The sequence below is a fragment of the Meles meles genome, chromosome 3, assembly GCF_922984935.1.
Source record: "Meles meles chromosome 3, mMelMel3.1 paternal haplotype, whole genome shotgun sequence".
Lineage (NCBI taxonomy): Eukaryota > Metazoa > Chordata > Mammalia > Carnivora > Mustelidae > Meles > Meles meles.
The window spans coordinates 110,541,925-110,553,782 of NC_060068.1; the positions used below are offsets into that span (position 1 = coordinate 110,541,925).

The window sequence follows — 11,858 nt, forward strand, 5'->3', positions numbered from 1 at the left end:
AAACTCAAAAGTGAAAATTCCCAATTACGAGTTTGGTAATAAAATTTTTATGGGGGCACCTGGGTGGTGGGTGGCTCAGTCAGTTAAGCATCTGCCTTCAGCTCAGGTTATGATCTCAGGGTCCTGGGGATTGAGCCCCTTATCAGGCTCAGCAGGGAGCTCAGCCTGCTTCTCCTGTGCCTGCCACTCCCCTTGCTTGTGCTTTCTCTCTCTGTCAAATAAATAAATAATTAAAAAAAAATTTTTTTTTAAATAAAAAATAAGTTTTCATAAATAAAAATTAAAATGAATACCTTTATAAACACCTTCTAATTTCACATGTATGAATATTAATAATTGTTTCATTACTCCATATTTGCACTGGAGTAAAAATTAAGATACTTGACAAAATAGCCCTTATAAGTTAGCATGTGCAGATTTAACATTAGACAGCTCAGTTTCTTTCATTTTATTTTTAAGATGGCTCCATTTCTCAGGACAGAGTAACACAAATACAAGTTGCAGCCCTTGGGGCTGGATGAGACCGTGTTCATGTGCTCTCCTAAAAGCAGCAGCTCAGCTCCCAAAAGAGAAATTACAAATCTTAGAAGTTAAGAGAAAGGTGGAGACTAGGGATTCTAATTATACAAGAAAAGTCAATTAATGACAATGGAAGTCTATTCTTCACAACAGTATTAAGACAAACTCAATGCTTTTCAATCAGGGAACCTGCCGTTCCATTCCTAATCAAATGATTTTACAACCCCTATCAAGTACAAGAATTACATAAAGGTGTAAAGCCATCTGCCTCCTTAGAGACACTGCAGTATTGAAGAGAAGGTGCTGTTTGGTAAGCTTCTCCTGCTGAGTGCTGCAAGCTTCATGGTACTTCAGAGCCCCAGTAATTAAGGAGTTCATGACAAAAGATAAAAGTGAAAAAGTAGACACAGAGATCTGTGAAAACTTCGCCCATTTTGCTATAGGTATCCATCGATCGATTTATCACTTCAGCAGGAATTCCAGATAATAGAAGGGCAGCTGTTAGTACAGTTGTCTTTATCTTCTTTTCACCCTGTATACAGAAAGACTTTGATAAATCTTACAGCTTTCAGAAGACTACTTAAGTTGTACACAAACATTATCAGTGCTGTTATTTTTGCCTGATTCAAACCTGTTAATGAAGTTTCACTACATCAATCAGTAATATATCAACATCTACTAAGCATATAATATATAAAGCAGCAAACTGCTAGGCAGTAGGGGAAAGACACCATTCAAGTTATCAAAAGTGGAAAAGAAATAAGTCTTATCTTGGAAGGAAGGCAAGACAAATAACAATTTAAGATATATACAACAGCACAAGACAAAAACAGAAAAAACTAATACACGGGACATAAATAACTGTTAAATGAAGTACATGAATAATGTATGGCATAGTGGCTCAAAGAAGATAGAAAATTACTCCAGGGTTAGGTGTATAAAGAAAGCCCAGGGAAGGATTTTAAAAGGAAGTAAAATCAAAAACAGACCTTCAGGAATGACCAAGATTTAGATGGACAAAAATGAGAGGAGAAATCTTATTGGAGGTACATCTTAGATAACAAAAGTAAGAGAAGAGTAATAGCCAAAAAAAAAAAAAAGAAGAGGTACTGAAACAGGCAAAAACTAATCTACAGTGGGACAAAGGAAATCAGATCCTCAGTCTGTAGGGGCTGAAGCTGACTGGAAAGGGGCACGGTGGAATGTCCCCACAGTCACATTCTAAACCTTGAAAGCATTTGGGTTTCATAGGGTGAAAAACTCATTAAATGGTATACTAAAGACTTGAACATTTCACAGTAAAAAATTTTTACTTTAAAGAAAAGAAGAGGGGCGCCTGGGTGGCTCAGTGGGTTAAAGCCTCTGCCTTCGGCTCAGGTCATGATCCCAGGGTCCTGGGATCGAGCCCCATATTGGGCTCTCTGCTCAGCGGGGAGCCTGTTCCCCCTTCCCCCTCTGCCTGCCTCTCTGCCTACTTGTGATCTCTCTCTCTCTCTCTCTGTCAAATAAAGAAATAAAATCTTTAAAAAATAATAAAAACAAAAACTGTCGAAAGGCTCCTTTGGTGGAACATGCAATTCTTGATCTCAGGATTCTGAGTTCAAGTTCCATGTTGGATGTGGAGATTACTTAAAAAAAAAAGTCCTGGGGCACCTGAGTGGCTCAGTCAGTTGAGCACCTGACTCTTGATTTCAACTCAGGTTGTGATCTCATGGTCCTGGGATGGAGTACTCAGTGGGAATGGGCTCTGTGCTCAGTGGGACGTCTGATTTGGATTCTCTCTCTCCTTCTACCCTCTCCTCCCCACCCCCTGCGCACAAGCTCTCTCTCAAATAAAAAAAATAAATCTTAAAAAATAAAAAATAAGGGGCACCTGGGTGGCTCAGTAGCTTAAGCACCTGTCTTCGGATAAGACTATGATTCCAGAATCCTAGGATGGAGCCCCACATCGGGCTCCCTGATCAGCGGGGAGCCTGTTTCTCCCTCTCCCTCTCCCTGCCTCTCTGCCTACTTGTGTTCTCTTTCTCTGTCAAATAAATAAAAGTAAAATGAATCTTTAAAAAAAAGTTACAACAAAATGTTTGGTTGAGAAAAAAGTATAGTTTCCCTTCCTTTTCTCTCCCCCATTTACCTAGTAACCCATACACACTACTGTTAATAGTTTCATGCAATATTCTTCGAGTAAATGAGGTGCCTGGCTGGCTCAGTCAACAGAGTGTGTGACTCTTGATCTCAGGATTGTAGAGTTTTTGTTGCCTTTTTTTTTTTTAAAGTAGGTTCCGTGCCCAGTGTGGAGCCCAACATGGGGGTCAAACACTCGACCATGAGATAAAAACTTGAGCTGAGGGGCACCTGGGTGGTTCAGTCAGTTAAATGGCTGCCTTCAGCTCAGGTTATGATCTCAGGGTACTGAGACTGAGCCCTCTATCAGGCTCCTTGCTCAGTGGGGACACTGCTTCTCCCTCTTCCTCACCCACGACTCCACATGTGCTCTCTCTCTCAAATAAATAAATAAAATCTTAAAAAATTCTTCCAAAGTTTCTTCACACATATACAAGAAAATCAAGTATCCATTATTTTCTTCCTCCTTTTTTTTTTTTTTTAAAGATTTTATCCATTTATTTGAGAGAGAGAGAGAAAGCACAAGCAGGAGGGGGAGAGAGAGACAGAAAATCTAAAGCAGAGTCCATTCTGAGTGTGGTGCCTGACATGAGACTTGATCCCAGGACGTTGATGTCATGACCTGAGCTGAAACCAAGTCAGATGCTTAACCAACTGCACCACCCTGGCTCCCCTATTTTCCTCCTTTTTTATGAAAAAGTAGCATACTATAGATCATATTCTGCATTTTGCTTTCTTCTCTTAATATTTCTGGGCAAGCTCACCATTATCCATATATCAGAGCTTCATCATTCTCAATGGATATGTCATAATTTAATGAGTCATTTATTAGTATACATCTTTGCTGTTTTTAAACTTTGCTATCACAAAACTATAATCAATCTTTCAATAAATATACACCTATATCATCCAAAAAAGTTAAATAAATTTACAAATAAAATTACATTCCTTTCTGTATTATATCAATAACCTATTTAACTCTTCATGAATGTAAATGTTTCAAGTCCATTGAAAACATACATGAGGTCTTTCAGTGCATTACAAATCACTAAGCAAAAGACCAAGTAGCTGTTTTTCAGTAAAAAACTCACACAAGAGGTACCTGGGTTAAGTGTCTGCCTTCAGTTCAGGTCATTATCCCAGATTCCTGGGATTGTGCCCCACATTGCGGTCCCTGCTCAGTGGAGACCCTGCTTCTCCTTCCCTCTCTGCCCCTCCCCTCCTTACTCATGCTCTCTGGCTCTCACTCTATCTCAAAAAAATAAGTAAAATCTTTTTTTTTTTTTTTTAAGATTTTATTTATTTATTTGACAGAGAGAGAGATCACAAGTAGGCAGAGAGGCAGGCAGAGAGAGAGGAGGAAGCAGGCTCCCTGCGGAGCAGAGAGCCCGATGCGGGGCTCGATCCCAGGACCCTGAGATCATGACCTGAGCGGAAGGCAGCGGCTTAATCTACTGAGCCACCCAGGCGCCCCAAAAATAAGTAAAATCTTAAAAAAACAAAAACAAAACAAAAAACCTCACACAAAACTCAATTACATCAGTAAGGTTACTTTCTACACCAGCCAAGTCCCACAAAACTGTGTATACGTTTGTAGTTAAGCAGATTAGGTAAACACAGACACTCTCCATGATTCTGTTTTGCAATTTTGGCCAAATATTTCTTGGAAATACCAGAGCCTTGACATTAAAGATACAGTGCATTGTTATTAGGCATCCAGTAAAGAGCACAGTAAGATAAATGAACCTATTTCAAAATTAATTTCCCTTACTAGAGATAAAATGTATAACTAAATTCACTAAATAATTAAACTGAACATTTTCTCAGAAAAGTATTACTCAAACTCTGTGGTTAAGTTTTCCCCCCAATCCATGATGGACCAACATTCTTGTAAAACATGAAAAAAAAATGTTAGAGCAATGTCAAATTGCCAAAAAGTTTCTATCACTCACTTTCTGAACTTGTTACAAAAAGAAATAGTTTTAAGATCAGCATTTGTTGGCCAATGACACTTCTAGTAGCACTGTTTCAGACCATGAGTATGACTATTTTTTTTTAAGTTCTTAAAATCATCTAGTCATCAATTAGTCTAAATACATCACCATAATTTAGAAAAAGTTTTAATTTACCTTGGGAAAATATTTGTATAGTCCCATGTACGCAAGTTGTAAAGTAAGAAACGGAGCAAATATAGACTGTGAAGACAGAAAATAAAATTATGTATTTTCAACATCATCATTCAAGTCAAATCAACAGCAGCTATAAAATTCTAAGCAAAAAAACTGTAAAAAAAATACACATATATTTAATTGTACTGGATGAAAGCAGTCTTGTTTCTGCACAAGGGTGAAAAAATAAAGGGACTGGATCTCCTTATCATAAAATATGTCTCTCAAGTCAAGTCACATTCTTTCGATGTCCCCCCAAAATGTCTTCTCTCAAAAACTTATTCTTTTAAGGATTTAAAATATTCAGTGGTGACAGATGTATAAAACATTATGCAGTAACATCTCTCTCATCTAGAAGTAATCAACCAACAATTTCAAAGCACACATAAAAGGCCCAGTACTCACTAGATGCCATCCACTCCCAGACACTGGGACAAGAAATTATCTCATTAACTACACCACTGGCACCTAAATGACAAGCTATTCTTACTGTAGGTAAAATGGTGTGGTTATCTTGCTTCTTGCACAATAAAACTGAAAAGACCAAAATGATAATTAATTTACATTTATTCTTAAAATTAAAAATATTATGAAGGGAGTGAAAGAGCAAACATTACCAGATGGATGTATAGTGAAAGCGGTGAGAAATAAGAGCTGTAAATCTGATAGCAAAAAAAAAAAAAAAACCCAAAAAACAAAAACAAAACAAAACAAACAAACAAAAAACCACCTCACACATAAATAGGACATTAACTTTAAAAATCCTAAAAGCACAGAGCCCTTAAGGAGGAAAAAAAAAAGCAGCTACATATCTCATTAAATGCTGAAAGTCATAACAACAATGTAATGTCAAATAAAGTCTGTACAACGAATTCTCTTTAAGAAAAAATGTGCATAAAATAGATTTTAAAAAACTTTCTTGATGAATAATATAAACTTTAATTATCTTAAAAATTAGCTTTGAGCCCACTAGTTGTAGTTATTCCTAAAATGTCTACTGAATGGAAATACTTCTAAGAGCAAGACACTGAACTATGAACTATGCTTTTCTTCATTTCTCCTGGCAGGTGAAAGCACCAAGAATACGGGACTGCCATTATGATACTACAACATTATGAAATGCTGAAGTGCTTGCTGAATCACAGAAAAACTACATCATGTTCAGGACCACAGGAACTGCATTTTGAGGTTCAAATTATTTGAAAAGTGGTAATTTATATATAGCACATGTAGATACTTTATTTACCCTTAGATTTCGGAAAGAAATTGCCTAAGTTAAAACCTAGCTGTCACTTAGAACTATGTGACCTTAGGCAAATGATTTAACCTCTGAGTCTTCATTCCCCCATCTATAAAACACAGAATCAGAAGGATGAGGTTCAATGACTCAATACATGTAAAGCATTCAGAATGCTACCTAGAGTACAGAAAAAGTTAAGCAATTATTACTGGGCTCTGTATTTTACCAGAATATTTCATCTATATCTAAGGTGAACAACAGTTTATATCTCCAAAGAGCCATATGAATCTGGCTAATAGTAATACTGGCAATCAAGTCCATGGAGTAAAAGGATTCATTACATAGCCAATTTGCTGTTTCCACTCTGCTGCTTACCAAGTATTTGCAAACAAAAGCTCTGACTCCAAAGGCAAGAAGAGCACATCCCACCAATCTAAATATTCGAAAAGAGTCAAATTCTTCTGTTGTATTTCCATCTTCTTGATTGGGTTTTTCACTAATCAGCTGTTTCCGTAGCTTCATTGCTTCTTCAAATCTGGAGAGGTATTGTTCAAGGCCATGGCGAGAACCCCTCTGGAGCGTGTCTGCTGTCAGGTCCCCTCTGTTCCGCTGCCGGAGCTCAAGGTTTACATCATTACTACACTCAGGTGGTTTAATGAAAGAGTCCAATTTGTCTCCCAGCTGAGTCCCCTTTACCTCGGCCACACCACTTTGCTGGTCAGTTGTTCCTGTACTGACCGAATCGCCCAGCACTACTCGCTTTGAAACTGAAGGAATGGTGAGGGAATTCAATTTGTCACTGTCCTGCTGCTTTGATTTTGTTTGACCTTCGTCTTCTGAGAAAAGAAATTTAGAAGTCTTATGTAGTATATACTGGCAAACACCTTTCATATTAAAAAATATGCCACTACTGCTAGAACTCTGCAGTCTCTGAATCTAAATACTGATTCTGCATAAAACATAAACTGGTTCCTTCCTCTCCACCCTTAGAATATATAGCACCCCAAAAGAGTGTAGCAGAGGCTACAACCCAAACTTTGGGAGTAGGAAGATAAGACTAGGAGAAAAAGTGGGAAAGATGATCATGGATGGAGCAAGCTATAAAGACCAGGTTTTCACAGATAATACATCCCAGAAGAATGACTACATTGCCTGCTCTAATTTATTTGATTAAAAATATAAAATCATTAAAGCTTTTAAAAAATCTGTATTTTAATATTACATTTCTGAATCCAGAGTCCTGCCAGCATAGGGTGTGGCGTATCCTACAGTAAAGCTACTGTTTACGTAATCCTTCTACTGTAGTGAGGGAGCCATTAGTAGGTAACTAAGCAGTTTGAAGATGCTGTTCTGCTTTAAAAGCAAAGCAAAACCTTTAGGACAGAATTTTCAAAGCAAAAGAACAAATTGTATATAAATGTATAAATGTATATAAATGTAACAAAATGTATATAGAATGAATATAGCTTGAGAAGGACAATAAATGTCTTCGGAAATAATATCCTGCTGATAATCATTAAAAGGAAAAATGTGTCTTCTAACTATTGCTCTAGAAGAATTTGAAAGAGTGCTTCTTACCTTTCCTGGTAACTTGTGAACTATCCGAAAGTTCAGGGCTGTCTACCTGAAGCCCACAGAAATCACAAAGCTTTAAGTAGCGTGCAAACACCGAATATAAGTCAATCACGAAAGGCAATCAATGGAAACTTAGAGAACACTAGCACATACTCAGTGCTCAATAAATATTCACATGAATACTCATTGAATTGTACATGCACTGGCCGAGAAATGAGGAACTCTCTTTAGGGTTAAACGCGGTTCCTGACCTCAATCGCATCAATCTCAGCACACTAGGAGAGAAGACCTCAGGGGGGCACGACCCACTTGCTGGGGGTATAAAGAACGGCCACCCAGTTTTATCTTCCTGTTGCAGAAAGCCTATAGATGACAGTGTTGAGGGCATTGAACACAGACACCAGATTATGACCGTAAGAGTCCCATTTCCACGTAGGAAGAACTAGGGAGCAGTTCAGTAAACACAAGCTCCGGAGGGCCGACAGAGTAACGGCGAAAGGCAAAAGAAGGTAGACAGACGCTAGGAAAGGCACTGGAAGGGAAAGCATTTGGAACCGAAATAAAGGAAAGCCATTTTCCTGAGGGGGACAATAGTCAGAGCAATCTGACGGGATAAAAGGTGAGCCCTGCAAGAGGGGAAGGCGTGGGGAAAGAAAACGGGACTCTCACGCATAACTGGGCACAGGGCACCATGGCACAGGAGCCAAGGCTTCACAGCCTGCGGCGGAGATGGGGGACAATCTTAGAGCGAAACCCACGGAAAATTGAGAGGGACTAGAAAGGTCCGGGGGTTATTTAAGTGAGAACTTGGGACATCACCTAAGAAACGGAGACAAGAGGGGAGGTCAGAGAGCAGAGCTTTTTCAAAAGGCCAGCGGGGCGTTACAGGGAGAAAGCAAGAACGATCCCGAAGACTCAGAGCGGTGGGTGGGAGAGTGAGGGAAGACGGGAGACTCTCACCCGCGCCACTCCCAGGCCTGTGAAAGCCCATGATCCGGTTGATGCGCTGTTCCGAGTTCATAAGCAGCTTCCTCCGCCGTAGCTCGGCCCGACGCTGGGAAGCCGACAGGCCTGAGTTCGCCGGAGCCCCTGGCCGGTCGCCGCTGTCAGGCGCGACGGTCACCGGCTCCATCTCCCCCACCAAAACGAGGGAATGCTAAAGGCGGTGAAAGAGGTGGCAACCTCTGCGCAGATGACTTAAAGCCAGGCCGCAGGGCGCGAGCCAACCTCCTGCCGTAGGCCCGCCCCCCAGCGCAGAGCCTGAGAGGCGGGCTAAGCACGCGCGCTGCCGGACCCGACAAAGCGCGGGGCATGCGCCGCCATCTTGAGTGAGGGCAGAGTCGACAGCCTCAGTCCCTTCTGCCTGGGTTGGCCCTCGCTGCTCCTCTACCCCCGCCCCCCGCCACTGGGTTTCTCTGAAGTTCCCTCGGACGTGAAGAAAACCCGCCTCCATGATGACGAGAGAGAAAGGAATGTGGGTGAGGCATCAACTCACCTGAGGTTGGTGCCCAAACGCAAAATGGAGGCTGTCGCGGCAGGCACTTGTTTCTAGTGACCTTCTGCGACCTCGCTTGTAAACTCCGGAAATACGTAACCTGGGAGCGACAGTTTAGAGAGACTTGCGTTTAGGGTGTTTTTTGCGCTCATTTTTCCTATCTCCTCAGTTGCTTTTCTCCCAAATACGCACCTGGCGCGTTTCAGATCTTCTCTCCCTTTCCCCCTCCCCTTAGAGGAACAGAGAGAGGGGCCGTGGGAGAAGCAGGTTCCCCGCTGAGCGAGTAGACTGAATACAGGACTTGATCCCAGGACCTGGATTCTGAGCTGAGCCTAGGGCAGATGCTTTACCATCTGAGCCATCAAAGCACCCTGTTAAAGGCCTCCTTTGCGTCTTTGTTCAGGGCTTTCCCAGTGAAGACGACTCTGTCCATTCTGCTTAAATCACCACCCTTTTCAAGACTCCATGCTCTAATCTGACTTATTTTTCTTATCCGACTCGTAAGCTAAATGTACTTATTTTATTGTCCGTTTCTCACCAGCTAGACTGTAGGTTCCATGAAGACAAGCCTTGTGTTTTGTTCGGAACTGCAACTCCTGGAACGGCGTGAGCACTCGTTAGAGCCAGCCTAACTATAACGCTGTGTTGAGAATCATGATAGTATTAGGAAATGTTTTAATTTTAATTTCTTTTAAAGTCAGAAGAAAAGTATAATAATAATAACATAGAACAATGAATCTAGCATGGATTATAGCTTTCCTTATAACAACAGTCATAAAGTAGAATTTGAGAATGCCTTTATGAGGGCATCTGGGTGGCTCAGTTCATCCACTGACTCTTAATCTCAGCTCAAGTCTTGAGCTCAGGGTCCTGAGTTCAGGTTCCTAGGTGAGCTGGCACGTGGCCTAGCGCATTCTTAAAAAAAAAAAAAAAAAAAGCCTTTATGGAGGAAGCAAATTGTGTAGGGTACATAAATGATAGTTATTAATCATAAAGACTAAGTGAATGAATAGAAGAATGAAGGAAATCAATCATCCTTCAACCCTTGGTAAAAGGACCCTGTGGCCACTTGACAGGCTGCAGAGGGTGAAGCAATCTAGTGGGTCCTCTGAAATGAAGCCTGCAATCGGGAAACAGCTGAAACCTGGCCAAAACAGAAGGTAATAAACTACTGTATTTAACTGTTAGTCCCCTGACCCTGTACAGACAGAAAAGTTTGAGGAAAAAAGTGTAAAAAAAAAAAAAAATCTAACAACAATTTATCTTTTGGATTCAATAACAAGAAAAGCCAAGGTATGTACATGGACTTTCTCCCTTGATTGGATAAAAGCTAAATCCCAAGAATATACCCTACTTAATTACAAAGCATTAGAAAATGTTGCCCTGTGTGTAAAGACCTACATCTCTGTGTCTTAAAAAAAAAAATTCTAAAACTGAAATAATTGTTAAGTATAATAAATGTGCAGAACTTAGTGACATATAATCCTGATGAACCAAAACCAAATACAATTCCAGGATAAACAATTTTTTTTTTTTTCATTTAAGAGAGCCTATAGAAGCCAAATTTAAATTTTGTCTGCTTAGGTGCATGTAGCCCCGTTAGTTTGATAAGAATTAAAAGTGTGAAGATTTCATGTTATATGCTTACATATCTCTGGGGAACCATTTCCCTGTGGGGTTTCTGTATTTTATTGGTTAAACTTCCCAGTACTTCTCAATGGTATGATTCCTTGATAAATGATGTGCATACTTAAGATTATTATATTAATTTCTATCTCCCTTACTATGGACTTTACAAAGGCAAACCCACTCATTTTTTAAAAAATTTACCAGTTTGGGGGCGCCTGGGTGGCTCAGTGGGTTAAAGCCTCTGCCCTCAGCTCGGGTCATGATCTAACGGTCCAGGGATCGAGCCCCGCATTGGGCTCTCTGCTCCGCGGGGAGCCTGCTTCCTCCTCTCTCTCTGCCTGCCTCTCTGCCTAGTTGTGATTTCTCTCTGTCAAAAAAAAAAAAAAAAAAAAATTTACCAATTTGCCCCAAACCTAGCACTGACGGCACTAGTTTAAACTTTTGTAAATAGTTGCAGAAATTTTTCTTTTATTATATATTTAAAGATTTCATTTATTTGAAAGACAGCACGAGCAGGGGGAGGAGCAGAGGGAGGGAGACAAGTAGACTCTGTGCTGAGCAGATGTAGGACTTAATTCCATGACCCTGAGATAATGACCTGAGCCAAAATCAAGAGTCAGTCACTTAACCAACTAAACCACTCAGGTGCTCCTCTTTTAGTTTTAATTTTTTTTTTTAAAGATTTATTTATTTGACAGAGAGAGATCACGAGTAAGCAGAGAGGCAGGCAGAGAGAGAGGAGGAAGCAGGCTCCCCGCTGAGCAGAGAGCCCGATGTGGGGCTCGATCCCAGGACCCTGAGATCATGACCTGAGCTGAAGGCAGAGGCTTAACCCACTGAGCCACCCAGGTGCCCCCAGTTTTAATTTTTGTTTTATTAAGTAGGCTCCACACCCAGCTTGGAGCCCAAAGCAGAACTTGAATTCACAACCCTGAGATCAAGACCTGGATTGAAATCAAGAGTCAGATGTTTAGGGGCGCCTGAGTGGCTCAGTGGGGTGAGCCTCTGCCTTCGGCTAGCGTCATGATCTCAGGGTCCTGGGATGGAGCCCCGAGTCGGGATCTCTGCTCAGTGGGGGGACTGCTTCCCTCTCCCTCTCTGCCTGCTTGTG

General features: G+C 40.8%; 1 protein-coding gene across 1 annotated transcript; it reads right to left on the minus strand.

The window, feature by feature from the left end:
• Nucleotides 1-433: 433 nt before the first annotated feature.
• On the minus strand, nucleotides 434-8,914 carry CAMLG (calcium modulating ligand). Its single transcript, XM_045999536.1, has 4 exons — nucleotides 8,584-8,914; nucleotides 6,424-6,884; nucleotides 4,770-4,835; nucleotides 434-1,051 (listed from the first exon to the last, which is right to left on the minus strand). The coding sequence occupies exons 1-4, from the start codon at nucleotides 8,753-8,755 to the stop codon at nucleotides 860-862; spliced, it is 891 nt and encodes a 296-aa protein (XP_045855492.1). The 5' UTR covers nucleotides 8,756-8,914; the 3' UTR covers nucleotides 434-859.
• Nucleotides 8,915-11,858: the final 2,944 nt, after the last annotated feature.

What these genes read in the sequence shown, in the direction of transcription:
- CAMLG (XM_045999536.1), bottom strand. Translation starts at nt 8,755, where the DNA reads ATGGAGCCGGTGACCGTCGCGCCTGACAGCGGCGACCGGCCAGGGGCT. An exon ending in CAGGCCTGGGAGTGGCGCGG is followed by an intron (nt 6,885 to 8,583) that starts GTGAGAGTCTCC and finishes TTCTTTTCTCAG; the next exon opens with AAGACGAAGGTCAAACAAAA. An exon ending in TATACAAATATTTTCCCAAG is followed by an intron (nt 1,052 to 4,769) that starts GTAAATTAAAAC and finishes TTCTGTATACAG; the next exon opens with GGTGAAAAGAAGATAAAGAC.